Source organism: Gavialis gangeticus, unplaced genomic scaffold (assembly GCF_001723915.1).
Source record: "Gavialis gangeticus isolate Ggan-Ray unplaced genomic scaffold, GavGan_comp1, whole genome shotgun sequence".
Lineage (NCBI taxonomy): Eukaryota > Metazoa > Chordata > Crocodylia > Gavialidae > Gavialis > Gavialis gangeticus.
In genome coordinates, this window is record NW_017729016.1 from 11110190 (window position 1) to 11137164 (window position 26975).

General features: G+C 41.8%; 2 protein-coding genes across 7 annotated transcripts in view; both read left to right on the forward strand.

Moving 5' to 3' along the window:
- The window catches only part of CCP110 (centriolar coiled-coil protein 110), a 34397-nt gene extending 12633 nt beyond the window's left edge, over positions 1-21764 (forward strand). For 3 of the 6 annotated variants that reach the window (XM_019512841.1, XM_019512842.1, XM_019512844.1), the window contains 7 exons: positions 1657-1758; positions 2025-2141; positions 2659-2738; positions 3879-3941; positions 8633-8692; positions 9278-9360; positions 12424-14906. In XM_019512841.1, coding sequence (XP_019368386.1) covers positions 1657-1758; positions 2025-2141; positions 2659-2738; positions 3879-3941; positions 8633-8692; positions 9278-9360; positions 12424-12476 — 558 coding nt within the window. In that variant the 3' untranslated portion in view covers positions 12477-14906. Of the gene's footprint in view, positions 1-1656; positions 1759-2024; positions 2142-2658; positions 2739-3878; positions 3942-8632; positions 8693-9277; positions 9361-12125; positions 12244-12423; positions 14907-21753 lie in introns of those variants that run through there. The other 3 variants (XR_002096525.1, XR_002096526.1, XM_019512843.1) reach the window with 3 other exon arrangements.
- The window catches only part of LOC109294465 (UPF0505 protein C16orf62-like), a 45799-nt gene continuing 38574 nt past the window's right edge, over positions 19751-26975 (forward strand). The window contains exons 1-2 of the mRNA XM_019512845.1: positions 19751-19830; positions 25991-26090. Of these exons, the coding sequence (XP_019368390.1) occupies positions 19814-19830; positions 25991-26090 (117 nt within the window). The 5' untranslated portion in view covers positions 19751-19813. The remainder of the gene's footprint in view (positions 19831-25990; positions 26091-26975) is intronic.

A 26975-nucleotide genomic window follows, 5' to 3' on the forward strand; every position in this document is an offset into this window, starting at 1 on the left:
AATTATTAATTATTAGTCGAGTCTGCTGGAGAACAGAAATTGATGCGCTCTGGCAGCCTTCCGCGTCACGTGTATCAGTGTCACCACACGTCTCCACACTGAAAAAATGGTGGTGGGTCACTCTGAAATAAAATACATTCAGTGAGCTTCAGTTCAAAGTGCCCTGCTGCCATTTTCTCAGTGCGGGGACGTTGATACACATGATGCACAGGCACTTTTAATTAGCGTGGCTTGGCGCAGTGTCCCAACACGTGTAAAAATGCCATAGGACACCTAAGTCCAGAATTAAGATCCTTGTTCCTTGCTCAGTTGCCTCCAAACCCTGGAGACGTGAATTCTGCAGATACCTGTGTTTTATGGCATGCCCAGAAGCATGTTAGTCATGACAGGGCTGGGACCTTGTCATCTGTCTCACTCCTAAGCCCTGCTGGGATTCACAGACTAGGCGTTTCCCCATATATTTCTCCTGGCTGATCTGCTAGACATGAGTGAGGCTCTCCACTACCTTCTGTTGCTGTGCAAATTTCCCTCCTTCACTTTTCCATAGTTTGATGGCTAGTGCACTCATGGAGGCTGTAGGAGGCCTGGGTTCAATTCCTTCCTCTACCTGAGGAAATGTGGCCTGACATTTCCATCTTGGAACAATGCCCTGGTCCCCCAGACCTGAGGATATTTTTGGGGTGGTGATTTAATTTCTTTGTGTTTAGCTGTCCTGCTTTGAATGGGATAATTAAATATTTATTTGGTCTAAGGGGGAAGAGAGTGAACATAATTATTTTATCTACTAGTTATCCAGGAGGTGGGAGACAGGTATTCAGAACTCCCTGGAGTAGGGACCTTAACCAGGTATCTCTTCTCCTGGGAGAGTATTTTAACCACTGAGCTCTTGAGTATCAGTATTCTGATAGAGAGGACTGATCCTTCTTGTTTTTTGCAAGAAGGGGTGTAGGTGCCTAAGTCCAGGCAAGGATACGGGACTTTTGGAGGATGGGAACTGCCTCCCTTGGGTATAGAGCAGGGGTGTCTAACTCACCTTGTGTCCTGAGCTGGATCTGGAATGAGGGACTCTTTGCAGGCTGGATGTGGCCCATAGCAGGAGAAAGTTGCATCATGTGGTGGGGACTTGCAATCAGGAAGGTAGGGCCAAGGTAGTGCAGATGGGCAAAGCTAACAGATGGCAACTGGGGCTGTTTTGGCCCTCACTTGCCCTCCTGCTGCCAATCATCATGTCCACAGGGGCCAAACCCATAGTCCAGTGGGGTGGATAGTGTGGCTCTGTAGGTCAGCTGTGGCCTGCAGCTGTATGTTTGATACCCTTGATCGTGTCCTCATCCTTTGGAAAGAGGTGGGGTTTCAGGTACCCATCTCCTCAGTATTTTGTGTTCGCTGCCTTACTGTGTTCTCCACTGGGTATGCTGGCTTTTGTAGGTCCTATTCTTAGGTGCATAACTCTTTCCTATGAACTGAATAGAAACCAAGGGCCCTAATGTGGGTGTTGTAAATTCCACTAAGTGACTTAAAGTTTATTGTCACAGTGTTTTGCATTGTGTCATCCGAGTTTGCTTTGCAAATCTGGTCTCAGCTGCATAAAAGGTTTGCTACAAATCCCGTCAGTGAGAATTGTGTAATGTTTAACCTTACATTTTTATTTTTTAGGACACTATGGAGTTCATAAAAAATTTTCAGTCTGAAGCTCCATTAAAGAGAGGGACAGTTTCAGCACAAGATGCATCCCTACATGAAAGAGTGATAGCTCAGGTGATGTATATTCCCAACTGTTCTTTGTCCGTTTATCTGTCAACAAGAGACAGGTTCTTCGTTTCATCTTTGTGAGGTGAAAATGTAAAGTAAGGTCATGGAAACAAAGAAAGTATTGCTTTATGCTTACAAAAATAGTCTGTAGTGTGGTTTTACCAAGATGGTCTTCCTTTCTCTGGGTTAAAAAATTGCTGTGGTCTTTTACCTTAAGTATGAACACACTAACTTGATTGAAGAACTTCATGCAGGTTTTATTATTTTTTCAGCTGCGAGCTGCTCTATATGACATCCATGACATATTCTTCATAATGGAAGTATCAGAGAGAATGAGTATATTGCATCATGATCGTGAAGTTCGTAAAGAGAAGATGCTCAGGCAAATGGTGTGTTCCAAGATCATTTGTTTACTTAGTGACAAAAAAAACCAACCCAGTCCAATATTTAGTAGTGATTCCTTTTAAGGTCTGAATTTCTTCTGATTGGGTAAGATTTAAAACATAAGCTGTTGAAAATAATCTTCCTGACTAGTGTGGTCCTTGGCTGTGATGCTACAGGGGTTAAATTTCTTCAAAAATGTTCAGTCCGCCATAGTTGGCATCCACACTTTCCTGAAGTGTGTGTGTGTGGGGACGCAGTACTATAAATGGGAAATAATCAGAACCAATTTTAATAAGAAAAGAGATTCAATCTAAATTATGGATTTTTTTGTTCATAAAAGTGATTTTTAATTGAAAATTTATAATATAAGAGTTTCCTTGCTACATAAAGTAAAAACTATTGAATTAGATTCTTTAAAATGGATGCCATAATAACAGCTGTCAGAGTAGTTGGGTTAGAGGAGCCAATGGTAATAAAAGTAGTAATTAATATTAGTATTCACCACTTTCTCTCCTCTTTTAGGATAAAGTAAAGACCTCACGAGAGAGAGTGACACTTTCAACAGCGACTCAAAAGTCCCTGGATAGGAAGAAGTTCATGAAGTATGTGCATTTTCTATTTTTTTGGTGAGAGTTGGAGGAGGATTGGGAAAATGTTTGCTTTGTGCACAGCAGAATCTTTAGCGAAATGGTTTCTTACATTTGTTGGGTGACTGACTTTCTTCTAGTCAACATTTTAATATTCCTTCATTTACATTTTGATAGGAATTACCTGAATATCTGCTTACATATTAAAAACAAGATGGGTGCTAGTCTTCTTCCATATATCTACTTACTTTTGTCCAATTTGCTCTGAAATCATAATTAATAGCATCGTGATTAATGTTTTATCATTGATCGAACACCTTGCGCATTTGGGTAGAACACTAACTTGAATCAAAACATGTTGTAAATGATGTTGGTTAAGTATGTGACACGTGCTTGTCGAGTGAAAGGGCCCAACACTACAGCATGATTCTAGAGCATTCTCAACTATTTGAGTTACCATCTCTTGAAAAAAGGTAAAATATGCCGTCTTAGTCACACAAAAAAAAGTCACAGCACTTACAAAAATTAGTCATGTTCTGTTGCATTTAATTTAGGTAGTTATATCCCTGTTTAACTGAAATCCCAGTTAAATCTCAATTAATAAAATACTCATGTTAACTTGTTGTGTGTATTGTTGATATGCATTTAAGAATGAGTTTCAATAAGCAAACTAATTCTTGTATGTTTAGTTTAGGTTTGGCAACTGGGTACTTAATAAAATACATGAATCATTTTCATGGCTTCCTTCAGAATGAATGGTGTACACCAGCGCTTCCCAGACTTTTTTTTTTCCTCAGCATGACCCCATTTATGGCCCCATTTCCTCAGTATGTCCCCTGACTCCCAACCTACAGTCCCCCAACCCCACGACTCCATCCACTATGTTGTGACCCCGTTTAGGGTTGCGACCCAGTTTGGGAACCACTGGTGTACACAGTAGAAACATTTGAATTGGCTGCATAACATAATTGAGATACATAATTCCTCGACACATTATCTGATTTCTAAAGGATAGATTTCAGTGTGTATAATTTTACCAAAATGGGTGATAATATGCAATGCAAGTAGCTCTTTTTTTTCCGTTTAGCTTCCTTCATGATGATTTTATATAATTATATATAAAGAAAAATAATTGGGTCCTTTTTGTTTCTCTAGGGCTGCGGAAATGGGAATGCCAAATAAAAAAGTAATTGTAAAACAAAAAACATCTGAAGCCAGGTCAGTGAAGATATCTTTTTTTGTCATTGAGAGTACTGTAATCTGTTCTTAATTGTGTCATGCTGGACCTTTTGATTGCTTTGCTTTCTTGCTATAACTTATTTGCTGTCATTATTACCAAGGGCAGTAAAGAAAGGGAAGGGGTTATTAACTTGTCTGTAGTTAATAGTCTCTCTTTCAGCTTGAACATCTTATATATACTATCCTCAAAAATGACATTTTCATTTCTTTATGATTTTTCATAGTGTTAAGTGTGGTGGTAACATCTTTAAGTATTGGGGTACTTTTATTTTCTTCTGTTGATCCCTTTGCTTTTCTAGATATGAACCATAGTGTAGTGGTATGTAGAGATCATTGAAAATAGGTGTAATCTTTCTTATGAAGAGACCTTTGAGCATCAGCAGGGGCACTTACTTTCATACCAAGTGGTTGTAAGTTAATTCTGCATACCTTGCTAGTGTCTTATACGTGGTGCTAATGACAGGTTACATTTATAGCAGCAGATGTGCTAAGTCCAGGAGAAACTTCAAGCATACAAGTGTTCATGTAATTTCTTGTGGAGCAAAAATGGTGGATCCAGCAGAAAGTTCAATACTCTGCTATTGGGGCTGCCCTTTAGATGGGGCCTGTCCACGAAAGAGAATTTTTGCCAGTAAAAAAACATGTGACTGGAATGCTTGCAAACTACCAGCTTAAATAATAATTGCACAAGTGCTTCAAAGGTCTGTCCTCTTCTGGTAGGACTGCATAATCTCTATCCAGATCATTTATAGAATTGTTCAGTGCTTGTGGGTGCCTGTACCTGTGCAGTGAATTACAATGAATTGTAATTACAGTGAGTCGGAGCAGGCTTGATTATTCGAGTCTGCTGGAGCGTGGTGATTACCGCACTTCAGTGGACTCTGGTGTCGTGTATCAGCATCCCCACGCTGAAAAATGACAGTGAGGGTGCTTTAACTAGAGTTTGTTTGACAAACTTTAGTTAAAGCGCCCCCGCCACCATTTTTCAGCATGGGGACACTGATACATGTGACGCTCTGGGCACTTTAAATTTAAATTGTCCCCCTCTTCCCCTGACTCCCAGAGCACATGTATAAACACCCTGTGAGACCAGAAACTTGAGGAAGTGAATCTCATAGTGCTTCTATTCATGCCTTGGTTTTAGACTGGGAAGCTATTGACTGTGACCCTCCACGCGCATATAATGATGCAAAAACGTCATTTAAAATTATAAAAACAATAAAAGCAACACTTTTGCCTTCTTAAGCACTGATGTGTAAAGTTGGTGGTGCTTTTTTTGTGAACCCAGGCCAGAGCCTGGGTATATGGTCTTCTGTGAAGGTATCTGTCAGTCCTGCCTTTAATGGTCATGTCCACACAAATAGGGGTGTGCCTTTGCAGCAGCACAAATTTGTGGTGCTATTTTGTGCCACAGTGCACACCCCTGCTTGTATGCTTTGCAGCAGGACATGTCTCACTGCTCCATGGGCGGGCTGGGGCACAGGGTGCCTCAGCAAGGGCTAGCTATCCCCTGCGTTGACTCACCCAGAGAGTGGTAGTGGACAGGTCGTACTTGACCTGGTGAGATGTGAGCAGTGGGGTCCCCCAGGACTCGGTCCTGGGGCCTACGCTGTTCAAGATGTTCATTGGCAACTTGGACAAGGGGGTGGAAAACACATTGTCCAAGTTTGCCGATGACACCAAGATGTGGGGAGAGGTAGACACACTCGAAGGGAGAGAGAGGCTGCAATTAGACTGAGACAGACTACAGAAGTGGGTGGATGGTAACAGGATGGGGTTCAATGTAGATAAATGCAAGGTGCTGCACCTGGGGAGAAGGAATCCACAGCATACATACAAGTTGGGGAGCTCCCCCCTTGTGAGCACAGAGGCGGAAAAGGATCTTGGAGTCATTATTGACTCCAAGATGAACATAAGCCGCCAATGCCAGACCGCAGCCAGCAAAGCCAACCGCACCTTGTTGTGTATCCAAAGATGCATCTCAGGCCAGTCCAGAGAGGTGATACTCCCTCTCTACGCGACATTGGTCAGGCCACAATTGGAGCACTGTGTCCAGTTCTGGGCACTGCACTCTAAGAAGGATGTGGCCTGCCTTTGAGAGGGTTCAGAGGAGGGCTACCCGCTTGGTTGGAGGGCAACAGGGCAGGCCCTTATGAGGAGAGGCTGAGGGACCTGAACCTGTTCAGCCTCAGCAGGCGGAGGCTGAGAGGGGACCTGATGGCTGCCTACAAACTCATTAGGAGAGATCAACAGCAAATAGGAAGGGCCCTATTCCCCCCAGCAGCACCTGGGGTGACTAGGAACAATGGCCAGAAGCTGCTGGAGAATAGATTCAGGTTAGAGATTAGGAGGCACTATTTCACTGTTAGGGTGGCTAGGATCTGGAACCAACTTCCTAGGGAAGTGGTCCTTACTCCTACCTTAGGTAAATTCAAAAAGAGGTTGGATGAACACCTGTCTGGGGTCGTGTGCTCCTGCCAGTGGCGGGGAGTCAGACTAGATGATCTGTTCCGGTCCCTTCTGACCCCAAACTACTATGAAACTGTGAAACCCTGTGCCCTGGCCAGCTGGGGTACAGCATGTGGAGATAGGGCAGAAGACAGCCCTAGGCCGCCTGCTCCCCCATCTCCACGCACTGTGGAGCCCCTACGCTGAGGCACCCTGCGCCCCAGCCAGCCACTTTCTGGGCTGGCTGCTGCCTTGTCTCAAGGCACACTGTGCCCCAGCCAGCTGCTCTGCTGGGGGCTCCACATGCCTCAGTGTGGGGGCCCCGCAGTGGAGCCCCTGTGCTGAGGCACAAGGAGACAGGAGCAGCTGGCCAAGGCTGCTTGTTCCCCCATCTCAAGGCACACTGAGCCCCAGCCAGCCTAGAAGTGGCTAGCTAGGGCACAAGGTGCCTCAGCGCAGGACTCCATGTGCCTCCATGTGCACAGGGGCTCCACAGTGAAACCCCTACGCTAAGGCATAAGGAGACAGGGAAGCAGCCAGCTCAGGACTGCCTGTACCCCCATCTTGAGGCATCCTGTACCCCAGGCAGCTGGGGAGTGGCTGGGTGGGGCATAGGGTGCCTCAGCATGGGGGCTCCATGAGCTTCAGCACTGAGCCACAAGGAGACAGGAGAGCAGCCAGCTAAGGGCTGCCTGATGTCCTGTCTTGAGGCACCCTGTGCGCCAGCCAGCCAGGGAGCAGTGGGGGTGAGGAGGGTCTCAGCATAGGGGCTCCACAGTAGGGCTGTGTGAAGCTTTGGTTGCTGATTTGATTCAGTGGAGGTTCGGCCCAAGTTGGTGGCCGAATCTGAATCGAATCGGGAGAGACCCTTTAATCTCTCCAAATTGACTTGGAACCTTCTGAATCAATTTGGAGAGATTTGGAAAGATTTGACAATTTGGACATAGATGCAGTGTTTTTTCTACATACCTCTAGGTACCAGGCGGCTTGTGAATGCTGCGATGCTGGGGCAGATGAGCGTCCCTTGGGGGTGCGGGGGGGTCCCCAACGCACTCGGCAGCAGACATAGAAGTGGACTGGAACTTCTGGTCCGCCTTTGGGTCCACCCGGGAGTGTGCTGGGGGGCCCCCTGGCTTAGTGGCTGGTGCCATCCTAGGTCCCCCAGCGGGCAATTGCCGAGCTGGGAGGATGCAGGGGGTCCCCCGGTGCACTTGATGGCAGACCCGGACGTAGACTGGAAGTACTTCAGGACCCCCCTGCGCTCCTGTGGGATGCTTCATCCGCTCCACCATCACAGCATTCACGAGCCACGCCTGGTACCTCAAGGTCGTAGAAAAAACATTTAAACCTGTGTCTATAGCCGAATCACTGATTTTTTCCGAATCGGCATCAAATCTTCACGTTCGGATTCGGCCAAATCAAATCGGAACTGTGATCCGAATCAACGAATTGAATCGCTGTTCCCAATTCAGACTGAATCCGAATCGAATACAGCCCATTTTTCACACCCCTACTCCACAGCATGCGGAGATAGGAGAGCAGGCAGCCCTGGGTGTGGTTTGTGCCACTTCTTTCCCAGGGTTTTTTGTTTTGTTTTTTGCTACTGGGAAATCCTGGAGCAAATTTTGTCCTGGCACTGTAAATTAGCAGCACCGTGCACTGGTTAAGGTGCAACTTGTGCAGTTTGTGGTGCTGCAAAGGGATTTGCAGTGCCGCAAACCACACGTGCCTGCACACCTGGATCCAGCCAATCTGTCTCCCAAGGGAAGAAGAAATCATTGGGATAAGCTACTGGGGGAAAAAATATTACATGTATGAACCTGTTCCAAGCTGGCTTACTGCCCCAAAAATGCACAGCAAAGATTGGATGAGGTGAAGTTGTGTGTGGACACACTGCACCAGGATGCGTTTGTGTTATAACAATTATTACTAGAAAAAGCTTACCTGCTTTGTTTTGATCTTGAGAGAATTTGAGCCTTTGCTTGGGGACATCTGTAAGGAAAGTTCTTTTCTGTTTCTGAAGACTTTGTAAATTAAAATTCTTGAGTTTTAATTACTGCCATACTTACCTGTATAGTCACTGAGCTATCAGCAGGTAACTAAACATTATGCTGGCCCTTCTGGTATACCTAGAATATAGAAAGTGATTTTTAGTAATCAAACTTTATTTGTGGCTTCATTTTAGGAAAAAAAAACCCCATAAGTTTTATTTCTTTTAACAGAGTTCTTCAGCCAAACCAAGGACAAAATGCTCCAATTCATAGGCTGCTTTGCAGGCAAGGGTAAGCCCCGCATATGGTTTAAAGCATAACTCTAAAGGTTGAAGTTAATTGCAACATCTAAGAATACAGATCTTTCCAAATAAGAGCTACAGGTATCACTGCAAATATTGTGCAAAGACAAAATGACCACTATTCAACTTATGTTGAGAAGATACTTCAATTTCCTAGTATTTGTGTTTATTTTATACTAAAAAATGCAATGGTCTCATTCTGTTGTCTGTCTTCCATTAAGACTGTGTTTAGACATCTGTATTTGTAAAATTCATTCCATGAGCCTCTGCTTCCACTTAATGTAACATCATTTTAAAAAATGTAGACTACTTAATTCCACAATATCTTAATTGAATCAGTTTCTTGAACAGTTTAAAAAGGGTATCTGGAAAGTACATTCTCCTGTTAATGTGTGCATAAAACCTAATAATGTCAACTGGGGTTGCACATGTAAATATTCTGGAGGGGGCTATACTGAATCCCTTACAGATGTTCTCATGCCAAGAACAGCTTGGTAGTGTTGCTTTTCTTTGTTTGGATGCAGCCTTTGGACTTCGATGCAAATGACTTGTTAATTTTTTTATATTTAATTAGAACCCCTAAGACCTCAGTGAAGGGGGTTGAGCAAAATAGAAAGAAGTCCTCAGAGAGCAGATTGCCTAACAAGGCTATTTCAGGTGTGTAGAAAATTGGTGCTTGGATGTCATTTATAATAAAGGAATGAGTAAGTTACTAGTATAAAGAAAGCCTAAAGGCGGGGGGTGGGGGAGTTGTTTTACCTTTTCCGTCTGCAACAGCTTTGCTATAATGCATTAAATCCAGCCCGTCTTTTCAAACAAATATATGTGGGTAACAAACCTTTTGTAAAAGCTGTAAAATATGTATGTACCATTTAGAGTTGGTGCTTACATTTTCTTTGCTAGATGCCCAAGTGCAAAAAAAAAATGCTATATTTTTGTTAGCAATATATCTAAGAAAGACATAAGGTTTGTCAAGAGAAAAATATTCAGAACTAGTACAGATTTAGATGCAGCTTAGGTATTTGTATTTTGAATGTCATATGATTCTTATTTTATACATGTAAGATTTGTCTTCCACAAAGAAAAATAAAGGAGTAAAGAGAGGTTTTCAAAACAGTCTCTCTTTTCATATGGACTGTTTAATAAATTCTCACTTTTAAAATATGTTGTAGGATTCTATGATGTATATTAGGCATTAAGGAGTAAGATGTGACCCATTTTTCCATTAATATACACCTAATGTTATGTTTTAGTTGTAGGGAAATACAGAGGGTCCAGACATGGAGATTAATAGTTAACCTGTTAGGTAATGGAAGGGTTTAGGATGGATGCATAACTTGCTCATAGGATTTGTAATATCTGAATTATTTTTCTGTATTAACTGTCTAGGCTTCCCAGTGGGGACAAATTCAGAATTCTGACTTAACTGCAGGCACTTAGGGATAATGGAAGAAAGTTGGTGAGCGTGCATAAGATCACTGACATGCATCCAGTTTGCCCAGAAAATGTCCTTTCCCCTATTGGTTTGAAACATCAAGAGAAGTGATTATACAAAAGAGGTGCTGAGAAATCCAGGCATGCCTAAAGTTACTACATTTATATCTGAGGGGGAAAAAACCCAGAAATCAATAATCATCTTATATTAATCTATAGGATCCTTCATCACAGAGGATCTGAAATCACACAATACACAATGACTTTATATGTATGCACGCACATGCATATATGTGAATCTCATTAGAACATTTAAGTTGGAAGGAGAGGGATACTTCGTCCTCTCCCTTGGTAAATGTAGGGTAGCTACTGTAGAGTGGAACATGGCAACTGTTCAATGGGACATAATGATTCTAAACAAAATATTAATAAAGATAGGAAATAACATATCCTATTAAAATTGCAGAGTGTAGTTACTCGAGCAGGAATTTAGCTCTGGAACTAGAATGTATAAATGGGAAACTTGTAAAAGTGCCACGATGACAGATTTCTGTTATCTGAATTTTTGTTTTGCATCCAAAAGACGGCATCTTCAGCAGTCTTCCCCACAAGTTTATAATATCAACAGCAGAAATGTCATCTGAATTGCCTTAACTACTCCTAGCAGCACCTGAGTTTTCTTTGTACCTCTCATAATAATTACTCACCTAATGAGAACTGCAAAGAACACAAGCTAAGACAGGCAGGAACTGTTAAAACTGCAAGATTAGCCAATTAAGATTACAGTGAGGAGTCAGTATATTCTGGTTTTGTCAGCAGCCTAACTTTAACTAGTCATAGCATTTTCATGACTTGAATACCATGACACTTTAGATACCTGTCAAGGAAAATCATCTTATTTGTGTCTGACCTGCCTTCATGACCACGTGATGGTTTGTTGTAACATTGGATGTCTTGTCTAGTAGCCATCTTGAATGTTTGGCAGGTGTTTCTGACTAGTTGCAGTTGCACAGCATAACTTATTTGGTCATTTCATCTAGTATGTTTGAACATCGTGTGTTTCACTGACATCTGTAGTATTAGCCATTCTTGACTCTTTCCAGCACATCATAAATTGGACAATATCCATCTGTACTAAAGTAACAGAAGTGCATGGTGATTTTTGTAATATTGAAAGAGCTTAGAGGAACTCTGGGGAGAACATTTCCATGAAGATCCCCTTCCACTGAGTTCTGATGTGGGTTTTTTCATGGTGAAGCTACGGACAAAAGGTTCCCCCCCCCCCCACACACACTCATGGAATATGGTGGGGGATCTTGCAGGAGATCAGGGCATGCTTTCTCCATCATTTAGTAGATATCAAATTGTTCTCCCTGAGCTTCAGTGGGGCATGGACTCCTCCTACCTTCAGTTTCCTTATTGAGAGTTTTAAGTTTCCAAAATAGAGAAGCTTCCAAAATAGTGAATGTTCATCTTGCCCTTTGTCCACCACCCAGTTCTTTTTGGCCCGCTGAGGCTTCATTTCTATCTGTTGTGGATCCTAACCTTGCAGACCACTTCTGATAGGATCTCCACACCCCTGCTTTACCCTCTCTGAGAGGGTCCTCTCTCTCAACATGGATATTTGTGGGGAAGGGGAAGATCAGGAGGATTATAAATAACTTATTCTGAGCTGTTAAACCTAAAACATAATTGGCTAGAGGTTTAAAATATTAATCTGCTTTATATTGTTCTTGCTCAAACTTTCTTGGGATGTTCTTAATGTGCTTCTATCAGTCAGAGGTGTGAGTTGGGAAAGAAGACTAAAGAGTTGCTTTTTATTTTTGGTTTCCATAAACGTAAAAAATACTACACACTAATACTACACAATAGTTAATCAGTTAGAACAGTTAAGACCTATAGGTGTTGAAATTATATTTCATTACATTATTATGTATGATTACCACCAACATTTTAAATTTTCTAATCTTATATATTGCAATTTGTAGGTATTTTGGAATAGCAGGAAAAGAAAGGGAACGCTTACTGAGGAAGAACATGCTATAATGTAGTTACTTGCAAGAATTTTTACAGCTTGAATAACCTGTTTTATTCATGCATTTTAAGGTACTTGAGACAGCATTAATTGCAAACATTTGAATTTTGAAATGGCTGTTTAAAAGTAGATATTTTAAACAGTTTTGTGTATTTCTAGCTTGTATTGTTTCAATTATTTTTGTTGCCTTTTTATTAAAAAAGTAGTAATTGTAACTGTAAATGTTGCCTTTATTTCTGCTGTATCTTTAGGAGTATATGCAGGAAGAACCCAAAGAAGGAAGCCAAATGTTGCGACAATTTAAGACGACAACACTCGCTGGGATAAAAATGTTAATGTAATGGTCGTTTTCGTAATGCCCAGACCTTGGGTCTTTTGTATGATTACGGACTCAGAATTGATGACAAACATGCCCATTTTACGTAACATTTTGCAAACACCGGCATAGTCAGTTTTCATGGAATGACACTGAAATAATCGGGCTACAATTAAGTTAATACTCTTATGAAAAATTGCATGTTGTAACTTTATGTATCCAGATGTCTGTATACTTATGTCCCCATTCAAAATGTTATGCTATAGTGCTACCTTAAAATCATTTGTAACTTTTTACCACCTCTAAGTCTTCTAGCTCTGATTCACTTTTTTTACTCTAGAACACATTTAAAATTGCAGTTCATATGCATAATTGCAGTTCATATGCCTGCAAAATGTAGTGGTTGTATGTACATGCATCTTAGGCCTTTTACTATAAAATTGGGCAGTTGCAAAAATACCCAAGTTTACTAAACTGTAACAATGCTGTGCTTTTCCATAACTGCACTGAGCAGGATTACTGAATGTATCATTATCTGAATGTGCTATCCTCTCAATTTCAGGCAGGAGGCCTGCATTGTTACTCTTTATTGTGTGCAAACTTGTATCCAAAATAATTGTTAGCATAATCGCAGCTCTTCCATGGGCTTTACAGAAATTGCATCTATATGCGCACACAGTGCATGATGAAATTTTTTCCAAGCAATGTTTCTATGCTGTTTGTTGCATTGTCTAATTCCAAAATAAACCATGGACCAAGACGTAGGAGAAAGATGTGGCACAGACAGTGAATCGCATGTATTTCTAATGACAACATTTTAATGGTTTGCTTCAAAATCAAGTGATTGTCCTCTGCAACCATTAGGATAAAAAGTTCATGCTACAATTTGTTTTGCTTTTGACTTTCCGAAATTTACTTTATTTTCTAAACAAGCAACAGTTGTGTAAAAAATGTAGTTTTGTTCGATTTTTTTTTTTTTCCCTTTTCAGTCAAGTAACGCATAAAGCTTGCAACCTTCACAGTTCTAGTCCCCAGACTTACAAGGGTCGACCTCCATACTCCTGTTTGCCTTGTGCTGTTCATTGTGGCAGAAATAGATACAAACATACTATTTTAAAAGGGGAACCGACCAGTAACTTTAATTCTTGAATCTTTCCAGGAAATGTTGCCTTTCTGTAGGTCTAGTCTTAAAAACATGCATTTTTCAGTCTTATATGGCACATCTTTTGTGCCACCAGAGCCTTAAATGTGTAAAAAGGACTGCCTAAGCATGAGACAAACAGATGGTTCAAATTCTGCTGTTTAAACAGAACTCCTGTGGTGTGACACCCCTTTCTTAAAGAGACTTCCTAAAATTTGTCATTGGTATAACAATAAAATGGATCCAAAAAGCACTCTCCATTAAATAATCCAACATGAAAAAATAAAAATTTGGATTAATTATGTGGAGAAAGTATCTTAACATTAAGATGTGTAAATGAATGAACAGCACTTTGTTTGGAGGTGCCTTTAAATCTACTTTTAATTTATATTCACACACTTAGAATTTTTGTGACTTGTTGCCGCCTTACAAGCAAAGATTCTGTGTCCTACAGTATTGTAAACAGAGCCAGTCATTAACTTGAAAGAGGCAATACCAATACAAAGAAACAATTTGGAGGCTAACAAAGTGCTCAGTGGCTGTCTACGGTGGCCTGAACTTAAAGACTCTGGGTCAGATCCTCATAAGAAACATTGTGATTTCAACCACCTGAAGGCTTGTCGCTATGCTTGTAGGCTGTTTGTTCTTTAATTATCACTCCGCAAAGGACTGCTTATAACAACTAGATTCTTAAGTTCTTAACAGATTTCTAAACTGTATTTTGTTCTCAATTTTTGGCGTTACTCAAATGTTCATTTATTTATAGAGGGGGAAGAAATATTTCAAATTTAGGTCAACAAGTAGAAACACTTGCAGGTTATAAAACTTTAGACCACAGCTGAGTGTGCTATTATATGTCAGTGCTAAAGATTGATAATTTTTTTTAAGATTTCTATGTGCTGTGTTATTAGTTAACAATGTAGGTGATATGTTGACATAAACATGGATTCATTTTTAATATTTAAAACATGAAGGTTTAATTTGTGTTCAGGTTTGTTAACTAAGCCTTTTTTTACTTTAAGAATATTTCAAAGTTTGTGTAAAAGAAACAAAAACTCATAGCACAATTTTTTAACTTTCATAATGCCTTTCTCTTGACAAGTGCCAGTTTGTTTTTGTAATTTGATATTTTCTGTATTTATGCATATTTAATTTTCAGTTCACTTTTTATTTTGTGTGGAATGTAATGTCGTTGTAAAGCGTATTTATTTTTTTACTTTATTTTCATCAGCCTGTTCTTTCTTTAAACATACTGCAAAATAAACTTTTTAATCTTTGAAGATGAACATTTCTTTTAAGTAAATGCTTAATATAAAATCAGGTGAAAGCAGTCTTAAATAATATAGGACATTAGCACCACAACTCTACTGCAATTCTAAGAGTTTGATGTAGTTGCAACACTTCACGCACAACATGATTTATGTTTGCACAGTCAGAACCAACTTAACTAACATCCATTCCATGGGGAGTTATGGTTGGGTTGGAAATGTCCATAGTTAAAGTATCTGTTGCTTATTGGAATCATATCAGGCAGAGTACTTTTGTAATAATCAGCGATTCTAGTAAGTGGTACCATGGTAAAATGGGCAAAGTAAAAAGTCTGTGCAGAGCCCTGTGAAGAAACTAAAATGTTGGTACTTCACTGTAATTTTACTTATTTCAATAAACTTATAACCTGGCTGTGTGGTAAACACACATGTAAAATGAACAATAACCAAGCCAGAAAACAATCCTGATAATAAACAGAAAAAAATCTTCTATACCTAGATTATAGTTTAAGATAATGATTTTAATAAGCATGTGTTTCTACACAGTGCCTGTATCTACACTAAACACTGCCTGCACAGGTGTTACTGCCCAGTTATTTAGTACCTGCATCCCAGAGTTACTTTACAGTAGCATTTCTGCACAGCTTCCTGGTGATGCTAACTGTGCAGTAGCTCGTTATGATTGCACAGCTGCTTGTTAATGTTTTGCAGTTGCATTGCATTACAATTTGTGCCACATGACACTACTGTGCAGTAGTAACAAGCTACTGTGCGGTAAGCTTCTCATGTGGACACGACCAGTGAGATGCTAAACAGTGGTAGAAAATGTATGTAACACAATGCTCTTGGCATTTGCTATGGGAATTTTGATTCTAATATGCAGATGATTCCTTTGATAGAAGTGGACACTGTAATTGATTCTTTACAAAATATCCTCACTACTGCATTGCTTTCCATCAGTACATATTTTATATTTCTATTAAACCTAGAAACAAGACTTCCCTGGCTATGTGGGATTCATGGCCTACTGAAAAGTTTCATAGATGTTTGGGTTGAAAGGGACCTCAGTAGATCATTGAGTCCGCCCCTCTGCCTGGGCAGGAAAGAGCGCTGGTCTCAGATGACCCCAGCCACGTGCTTATTCAGCCTCCTCTTAAATACTCCCAAGGTAGGGAAGGGCACCACCTCCCTTGGACACCCATTCCAGATTCTGGCAACCCTTACCATAAAGAAGTTCTTTCTGATGTCTAACCTAAACCTGTTCATCAACTTGTGGCCATTGTTCCTAGTTTGTCTAAGGGGTGCCCTGGTAAACAAAGCATCTCCTATTCCTTGCTGCCTTCCCCTCCGCCCACAATGAATTTGTAGGTGGCCACAAATCACCTTTCAGCCTTCTCTTGCGGAGGCTGAAGAGATCCAGGGCTCAATCTCTCCTTGTAGGGCTTTGCCTGCAGGTCTCTAACCATATGAGTGGCCCTCCTCTGGCCCCTCTCAAGGTTGTCCACATCCCTCTTGAAGCACGGTGCCCAAAACTGGATGCAATACTCCAACTGCAGCCTGACTAGTGCTGCACAGAGAAGTATCACCTCCCTGGACCTGTTTATCATGCACCTGCTAATGCATGATAAAGTGCAGTTAACTTTACTGTTTGCTTTGTCACATTGCCAACTCATGTTCATCTTGGTGTCAACAATGATTCCAAGATACCTTTCCACTGCTGTGTTGCTGAGAAGGTCCTCCCCCAGCCTGTAAGTGTGCTGGTGATTCCTTCTCCATAGGTGCAGCACATTGCACATGTCTTTGTTGAACTGCATCCTATTCTGCTCTGCCCACTTTTCCAACCTGTCCAGATCTGCCTGGATTCATTCCCTACTCTCTAGTGTGTTAACTTTGCCCCATAATTTGGTATCATCTACGAATTTGGACAGAGTGCTTTCCATGCCCTCATCTAAGTCACTGATGAAGACACTGAACAGCACAGGTCCAAGGACTGAGCCTTGTGGAACTTCACTGCCCACATCTTTCCAGGTTGATACTGACCCATCCACCACCACTCCCTAAGCCAATTTGCTGCCCACCTGACCGTGTAATCATCTACATCACAGCCACTTAGTTTATTTATGAGAATGGGGTGAAATACTGTATCAAAGGTCTTCTTAAAATCTAAGTAAATGATATCTACCTCGACTGTGTTGAAGCATTTTGTGACCTACCCATAAAAAGAAACAAGGTTAGTCAGGCAGGATTTACCTGGTATCAATTCGTGCTGGTTGCCCTTCAGCATTATTTTTCCTGCTGGACTCCCACAAATGTAATCCTTAATAATTTTTTCAAAGGTTTTCCCAAAGATAGAGGTGACACTAACTGGTCTACAGTTACCCAGATCCTCTTTCCTCCCCTTCTTGAAAATAGGGCCCACATTGACCCTTTTCCAATCCTCTGGGACCCAACCTGAGCACCAAGAGTGCTCAAACAGCCATGCCAGTGGCTCCATGACACTGGTCAATTCCTTCAGCACCCTTGGATGAAGATCATCTGGGCCTGCTGACTTAAATGCATCCAGTCCTTCCAAGTGTCTTTTCACCAAGTTGGCACTAACAGTTGGTGGGCTGGTGTCCCTTTTGTGCTTGTCTATGATCCAATTGGGAGATTTGTCCTGATCCGTGTTCAGAAATACAAAAGCAAAAAACTTATTGAAGAGCTCAGCCTTGTACCCCCTGTCACTAATTGCCCTAGTTTGTCCTGTAGAGGTCCTATGCTACCCTGCGCTTTCTTTTTACTCCCTATATACCTGAAGAAGGACTTTTTGTTGTCTCGAATTTTTGTTGCCAGCCTTAGTTCCATTTCTGCTTTGGTCTTTCTGACTGCCTCCCTGCAAATGTGAGCCAAGTAGGTATACTCCACTTTGGTAGCTTACCTCCTGCTTCCATAGCCTAGATGCCTCTCTTTTTGCCCCTAGGCTTTCCTGGATTTTCCTGGTTAATTAGTTTCCTGTGGCATAAAATATCATCACAACCCGTTATTAATCTATGGTGTGCCTATACTGTGCCTTGAATACTGTGCTTAGCTCTGGTCTTCACATCTCAGAAAGGATATAGAAGAACTAGAGAAGGTCCGAAGAAGAACAAGAATGGTTAGCAGTATACGAGGAGACGCTAAAGAAGCTAGGTCTCTCCAGTTTGGACAAGAGTTGTGTAGGGGAATATGATAAGGGCTTACAAAATACTAAATGAGAAGAGAGAGTAAATACAGATTTATTAATTTTCTCACAATACAAGAGCAAGGGGATCACAAAATGAAACTAGTAGGTAGTAAGTTTAAAACAAAAGGAAATTCTTTTTTACGCAGCAAGCAATCGAAGCGTGGAGCACATTGCCACCAGACATAGCAGAAGCTGGTGGTTTGGCCAGATTCATAGAAGTAGGGTCGAAAGGTCCGACCCCCTGCCCTGGGCAGGAGAGAAAACTAGGCTCAAATGACCCCAGCCAGGTAGACGTCAAGCCTCATCTTAAAGACCCCCAGGGTAGGAGCCATCACCACTTCCCTTGGAAGTTGCTTCCAGATCCTAGCCGTCCTGACTGTGAAGTAGTGCCTTCTAATGTCTAGCCTGAACCTACTCTCTAACAACTTGTGGCTGTTATTCCTTGTTACCCCCAGGGGTACTAGAGGGAACAAGGTCTCTCCCAAGCCCTGCTGGTCTCCCCTAGTGAGTTTATAGATGGCCATCTGGTCCCCCCTCAGCCTTCTCTTGCGAAGGCTGAACAGGTTCAGGTCTCGTAGCCTCTCTACGTAGGGTCTGCCCTGCTGTCCCCAGATCCTGTGAGTGGCCCTCCTCTGGACCCTCTCGATGCTGGCCTCATTCCTCCAGTACTCCAACTGCGGCCTGACCAGTGTCGCATAGAGGGAGAGGGGGAGGATCGCCTCCTTGGCCCTGCTTGAGATGCATCTGTGGATGCACGACAAGGTGCGGTTGGCCTTCCTGACTGTGTCCTCGCATTATCGGCCCATGTTCAAAAAGGGATTGAACAAATTCTTGGAGTAAAGGGGTAGCAGTAGCTATTGACCATGGAAGTGAAGGAAACAGCCTGTGAATCAGAACTTCCTAGACATTAAATCAGCAGTTTTCAAACTTTTTGGGCCAAGCCCCCCTTTGAGTAACAATTTTGTTCGCGCCCTCCATCACCCCAGAGCAGCACAGCCAGGCACGCGGTGGCTCTGCCTTGCAGGCAGGTCTCCTCCGCGGGGGGCTGCAGCGCCTCCTGCCTCGGCCACGCTGGGCTCCCCGAGATGCGGCAGCCGGCAGAGCCTGCCCGGGCTCCCTGCCCCTGCATCCCTCCTAAAGGCTACAGCGGTGCCAACTCCTTGCCCGCAGCCCTACAATGTTCCTTCAGGCCCCCCGGTTTGAAAACCATGGCCTGAAATGGAGGAGGCCGCAAGCGAGAGAGGACTAGTGCGGAGAAGCAAAGCCTGGTCATGCCCAGGGCTGTTGGTTGTAGCCACTTGGTCCAAGGACACGGGCGGACAAATTCTTTGGGGAAATGTGGTATCTCTTATTAGACCAACTACATAGCTGGAAGCATTGTTCTGTGCAAGCTCTGGGGCACCTGGTTGTGCCCAGTTCACTCTCCCTTTCCGCACGCCTCGCTGCCCCCCTGCCCCCGGAGACTCAACGGACCGGGAGTCTGGCCCTCCGCCGGGCACCACGCGCCCGAATCCCCTTCTTCAGATCAAGGCGGCGGCCCCAAAACCGAGGGCCGCGGGGTCCGCGGCAGGAAGAGGAAAAGTGACGTCACGCAGACGCCCGAAGCGCCCCCCACCCCGCGCTGCAGGCTCCTGCCCTTCACAATCATGGCCGCGCCGGCGTCAGGGCGGGGTGGTGAAAGGCCGGCCCGGGCGTCACATGACAAGGTGGCAAGATGGCGGCCTTCCCCTGGTAAGCCCGGGGCGGGGGGCGCTCGGCGTGGAGACGGGGTTATTTCCTCCTTGGTGTCCAGTGGCCCTTCTCCGGCTCCGCGGCGGCCTGGCCACCCGGCCCATCTCCCGCAGCCTCGGCCGCGCGGGCCCGAGGGCGTTTGAACGGCACGGAAACGTCCTGGCTGCCCTGAGCGGGAGAAGCTGGGCTCTGGGGCTCCGCGTGGCCCCGGCCCCTTGGGGCCTTGTGATCCGGTGGCTTTCTCTTGAGAAGATCAATAAAGCGTGCGCTGCGCCCCCAGCCCCTGTCTTCATGCCGTACAGAGACCCCCGAGCACAGACACGTTGTCTCCATTTCCCCCCTAAGCCTTGTTCCCTCCTAGAGCCTTCGGTACTTCAGTGGTGGGGGAGGCTGTCCAGGCTCCTCCTGAGGTGACTGAAGGAGCAGTGTGTAGAGACAAAGCAAATGGAGACCTTTGCAAAGGGGAGGTTTTGAAAAGAAAAGGGGGAGAAGGTTTCAGGTGGCAGAGGCGAGGGGCTGGGGTGGGGGGTAGGGAAGTAGTGCAGCGCATGCCTTGCCTTGGTGGTCGGTCCATGGGGAAGTGGTGGGCTTGACTCCTAGCAAGTCCCTGAGATCTCGTGGTGGCTGGAGGGAGCCGTAGAAAGACCTGTTGAAGGTGTACCTCAAGAAATCGAGAGCTGGCCGCTGACCGACTCCAATCACAGCCTCAACCAAGTGGCAGCCCAGTTTGAGGCAACGCGTCTTGCCCTCGAAGCAGAGAAGAGCAAGCGGAGGAAAGGAAAGGAGAGGAATCTCAGCCCTCAGCCTACTCTTCCCTGTGGAAGGACCCGCAGCTGGTATGAACGCATCGGTGGCTCAAGGATTGAAGTCTTGAGTCATCTCCAGACCTATCAATGAGCAGTGGTAGAGATCATCCTTGAGTCCAGACATTACTGGCAAGTTGTTGGCCTTACATGCAGTCTGAAAGGCTTTCCCCCCTCCCCCAGTCTGGGCATAGGAAGCATTCTTTATACCATTATTCTGCAGGCCACTCTGTGTGCTTTTATACATATCACAGCTCAAGAAAGCTCATAAGTGCCCAACTTGCTACACAAGTGGATTCCAAGTGTCCAAGGGACTATACACCTGTGAGTCTTTGCAGTATTGAGTCCTAAAGCTGAACATTGGTAGAATAGATACTGATAGCTGCAAAGTGTGTTTGGAAATGTAAGTTAGAAGAAAAGTTAATTCACGTGAGCATTAAAAAGGCTTCCTGTGGTCAGTTTTTCTTATGAGCTGTCTTTAAGGAAAGCACAAATAGTGTTTCAGTGGTTTAGACTTGGATCCAATGTGTATGTGTAGGAATTTGCTATACAGTACTTTTTTTGAGAGCAAGAGAGAGAAGGATGAGAGAAACAAGGAATTTCACTCCTGTTTTTGTCCAGTGGATGGCACTGTTGGTTCACATCAAGCTGCAAATTCTGCTTCTGCAGCAATACAATGTTTTATAGCTCAGGGAAACTGCTGAAGATATAGATTGCACAGTACAGTATTTATTATAGTAAAGGAAATGGTTATTTTATCTTTTGATCGGGTAAAGGAAGATATGTGCACTGACTGTTTCTATCTTTTTAAAAAATTATGTTTGTTCACAAAAAATGAGCTTCCTGGTTTTGAAATATTTGCTCACAGTGTTTATTCCCTTAAATAGTAAATCATTTTTATTTAATTTCAGATTGAAACAGCTTTTTTAATGAAGGAGGAAAAAAACTACTCAAGTCTGCAGTTTATACAACTATTATAAAATTACAGAGAATTTTTTTTTAAATAGTCATAGCTGACTGAATTACACCAAGCTTCAGTCTGAAATTATAGTGCTTATCCAGATACCTTTAAACAGTGTTAATTACTTTTAAAATGCATTTTTATAAATATTATGAGCAGGGAAAGAATATCAGGCATTTAGCTTCGGTTTAGAAATACCCATTAGTGCCTTTTATGATATGTTCTTGAAGCTCTTTTTGTTCGTACTGATAGATAGAATACTCATTTAGTTAGAATTTTGTTAGCATTTAATTATAGACCTTTATTGGGATACTTTAAAAGCTAAGCCATAAAGTAAGTCTTGGATCTTGGCAGAAGAATACCTAATTTTGTGGAAATAGCTGCAAAGCAAGCTATTTTAAAGTAACAGATTAAAAAAAAAAAGACCTAATGGATTGCAAATGTTAAAAGTAACACAAATTTGTAGCTTTTAAACAAAAACTAAGAAATCAATATGTTTCTTTTAATTTTTTGCTTACATTCTTGGTTTAGCTGAATGTTATCAGATTAACCAATTTCACTTTCAGATTTTTGTATGCTGGCATAACACTGCAAGAAAGGTTAATTTTAGTTTAAAAAAATATTTTCAGGACATTTTGAAAAGAGGATACATCTGTTAACTAAACTTAAGGTCAACTTTGACCTGGAAATGACTCTCCTAAAATGGAATGTGTTTCTTGTAGGGGTTGAGCTGTAGTGCTCCAGTACTTTTTCTCTTATTCTTTTTTCCTACCCACTGTATGGGGTAAAATCTCTTGCAGGTAGATGCACAGATAGAAGAGATGATTCTTGTATTTTATTATGACTGTAGGTGCATCATGCATAGAGGAATGCGTTACTACCCAGGAATATTGTGACCATGTTGCCTGCTAATAAATGAAATAGATGAGGGTGATTTAAATTCTGTCATCTTCACGTGGTGGTCACAATCTGCTCATTCAGAGAAGTGGTTTGCTTTCTGATTTCTAGTTGGGGTCATTTAAACAAGAACACTAACCCAAGCTATATAGCCCAGTAGTTATTGTGAAAATGGGCAATCAGAAGATACAAGTGCTTGTTGAATGTGGCTAAATGTGCCTTATCCAGGAATGAGGAACTGACTGGCATGTGGTATAGATTAATAATGTATAATACTTAGACTGGGGGATTTAGAGAGACAGAAATCACTGGCTTCTTATGATAGTAGACACGACAAGATAATGATATTGCTAGAGGAAAATAAATAGTGTAAGAGAGAGATATATAGTGGCTGGTATATAAAGTACTGTAGTGTTTAGTTAAGTACAACCATTGTTAAAATGATCAGTTAGAAGTAAAATTCAAATCAGCTGTATGCTGAACTGGATTTCAGACCATAATTAAAAATAAATGGAGACTATCTTCACTGGTCTAAAAGGAACTTGTATTAAAATTAAAATTCAGATTATGAAAGTGATTTATTTAAAAAAAAAATACAGACTGAAAATAGAGCCCAGTGTCATAATTTGCCTCATCTGAGAAATACCAGATTTTAATATAACTTTAAAAACCCAGCAAATTCTAAATTAAGGCTGGAATTTTTTACCTCTCTTTTCATAGTGGTTTTCTCCAGTATGTGTTGTGTAAATATAATTATCTGTTGCTTACAATATACAAACAGTCTTCAGTGCACTCATTTCTAACTTGTCCATTATTATATTCTGAATACTTACTTAAATCTGTTCTATTAGAGGGACCCCTTCCTCTTAATTGTTTTGCTTTGTTTCTTCTTGCATAGCCAGACAGCAGGTAGTGGAAGAGGTCCTTCCTGTCCTAGAATAATATTAAAGTGGGGTGACATATCATGTAATGTGTCCTTAAGATACTGGCTTAGTTTGATGCCTGGGGAAGATGGCTTTGTTGCTATGGGCTTCTCTACCTCAGTAGTGTAACTAAGGGGTGGGGAAGGTTTGTGCCTCCCCCACCCCCCAAAAAAATAGCAGCCATTGTAGCTGCGGCTGCCTGCAGCTGCAGTTGCCCTGTTCTAACTCTGATCTACCTTTTTTCTTCTTCAGTGTATAAAAACAAAAAATTATTGCTAAACATCTTCAACTGTTCCCTAATATTAATTACCTTTATAAGTTGTTATGTTTACTTGCACAAAAAAGTTGTATTTTTGAAAAATGCATGCAGGCTCAAATAGATTCCTCCTCATCAGGCATGGGTTCACTGGTGATTTAGTGAAACTGGCATGCCTTCAGCTGTCAGAGACGTCTTTTTTCACTGGTAATTTAAAAAGCCTTGTAAATGAGATGGAATGGAAACGCTGACAAACCTGTAACTATAACTGGGAAATAGAAATGTTATAATTAGGAGCCAATAAAGAGTTTGGGTGAAAGTTTTTCATACAGATGCTAATTAACCTATGAGGCAAGAGAACAAGGAGAATCATTGAAGCATGGAACAATAGTAAATTCAAGAGAATATTCATGCTAGAGAAGGCACGAAACCAGAGATTAAGAAAACAAAAAGAGCAGGCATGTAGGCTTCACTGGAGTCTTTCTTTTTCTGCTTGTATCTCATTAGGCTTCAAGGCTTCTTCAATTAGCAATACAGCTATAGCATGCTATTTTAATTTCTTTTTGCAGAATTGCAATGGCAAGAGTGCCACAAGGGTCTATCAGATAAATACCAAGTAGACTGATTCTCCTCCCCCCGCCCCAAAAGGATTACTGCCAAAGGCAGAGAATATAGGGGAATTTGAGTTTTTTTCTTTGTGCTTGGATTTTATTTTTTAAAGATTTTTTTCTCCCCTGTTGCTTTTCCGTCTATAGATTCAGGTCCTGTCTAGGGTTAGAACATTTTGACTGAAGAACAATTGTAGTGGAGGCATCATAAGAATCAAGAAAATGAAAGTTGAGAGGAGATGGGATTTTTAGTTGCTGTTCCAAACTCTTTGGGCAGGATCTTCAAACATACCGTGTTCTCTTAGGTACATTGTTCTCAACAGAAGTTGCTGAGTGCTTAGCTTTTCTAAATAGGAGCTGAGCCTTTTTCAAAAATCTGGCACACTGTAGTTTTACTTTAATGACTAGTATTCTGGATAAAGGAAGCCTTTATTCTGTACTTTTGCCCCTTCCATTAAGACTCTGGAGGTCTCGGAGCACCTTCCTGAGAAGTTCTTCTGCAATAAAATAGGGAAGCTCAGTGAGGCATTTCTGATGTTTCTGTTTTTAATCTTGGAAATACCTTCAAGGCATGATGAGGGAAAAGGGAAAGAAAGCTCTCTATTTTCACACATTGTACTGGTAGATACCTTGATCCTTTCCTAGATCACCAGTCCCATTGTTGCCACTGCTGGTGGAATAGACCCTGTAGTTTGGCCAGAATGCCTAGTAGAGGGATCCTCTCAGGTTATAGCTCAACTACAATCCAGAGGCCTGACTGCATCTCACACAGGGACACTCCAGCTAGTTGAAGCTAGTATTTGCCCAGGGTCTTTGGGGAGTTTTGAAGTTTGCACTGATCCTCGTGCAGTCAATGGCTATGTGGTTATAAGTACCTGAGTACAGCTCAGTTGGTACAGCTTGTAGCTAGACGTCTGGATTGCACTGTAGATTCACTATAAAGTTCATGGTGCTTCTGTGAGATGGGGAAAAGAGTTTTGGAAGCTGACTGGCTGCAGAGACCCAGAGCTAGACACACAAACCAAGATACTTTACTTCCAGTTTGGTGCTTAATGACTAGATCACATTTTCTTCAGCAAAAGGGTTTTCATTTGATGTGTTGCATTGTTTGCAGATACATGTTGAGTTTTGTAAATATCGATCTTAAATCTGCTTTGTAGATCTTTACAGAGCTAGTTATGGAAACTGCAATTCTCCCGTTTTAATAGTACTCCTAAAGGAGCAGTTTATTGTTCACTACAACTAGAAATATTACAGGAAATCAAGTTTAATAATTAGGTGTTAGATTGAGAGAAATGTTATTGTTAAAATGACTGATAAAGTGAGTGACTGCTACTGCTAAATCTTTAAGGCAAAAGCATTTTGTTTCAAGGGCTTTATCCATGTTGTTTTGAGACCAAACCGTTTTTAGTTATAGAGGGAAGTCACTGTCCTGGCACTAGACTGTCAATTATAACTAAAAACTACAAAAAAAGAAAACTTGTCATAATGTATTTAATTGAAATTTTTAATTTCACTAAGAGGAAGGCTTTAATACAGTGATATTTCTTATGCTTACATTGCTGATTATTTGCTGGTGATTTCCTTTCCTCTCTTATCAGCAGGCCACTGTGACATTATCTATACCCATACACATATTTGGGTACATATATACATACTTATGAGAATGCAAGTAGGTGTGTATAAACTTCCTTTATTCTCTTTGTATTAAGGCATGCAAGAATTAGGAATTATACAACAGAGTTTGAATCATGCAGACTGGAAGCTGTTTCCCTGGAATTTGGGGACTATCATCCACTAAAACCTATTACAGTAAGTTTCTTCTTGTGTCTTTCATAAAAATGTCCCTGGAAAGTAAAAACAACTGTTCTGGCAACTGCTGGCCTTGAAACAAACTGAGTTGCTGCTGAATTTGGTGGAAGACGGTGTTGTTTGCAACTGGTTGTAGTGCCAATGAAGTATGATAGGGATATTCCAGTAGTTTGTAGTCCCTCTGTTTTTGGAGTACCATGGTTTGATTTTGCTATTTATACAGTTCATAAGTTTGTTTGCTTACATTAGATGACTGTTATTTGCCAAAAACATCTCTGTAACAATGGTAGATAGTTTTTCTTAGAACAAACTCTATCCTGCAGAGCTTAGTGATACCAAATATTTTGATAAAATCTAAAAGATAAGATGAGGACCAAATCATGTTATCAGTGAATAATTGCTGGATGCACAACTTTTTGTTTGTTTGTTAGGTCACTTCCAAACCAGCTGTGTGTGTTTTTAAAACACTTTATAGAGTTTCAGGGATGTACCTGGGGCTCTATGAAATGCCCAAAAAAGAAACTAACCTCTTTAGAACAGAGACCTTAACTCATAATGAATATGATAAATGGACACCAGCTCTTGTTTGGGAAGCTGAGTAGCAAGATATTCACAGAAGATCTTAAAAGGAGGAGTTTTGAAGGTTGGATTTGAAAGGAAAGGACAGCTGATGCACAAAAAATTTGAGGGTGTACGAATCCTAAGGAGTGTACTAGAAGAATGGGCAGAGCTGTGTGTAGGAGAATTTGGAGAACAGGCTGGAGAGAAAAGAGCGAAAAGAAGAATAATTAGTTGGTGGGAGAACAATAGAAGGGAAAGATGTAAGATTATATCGACTGTTCTGTAGTCCGTGAGTTTGCAAAAATCAGTCATTGAAATGTTTTC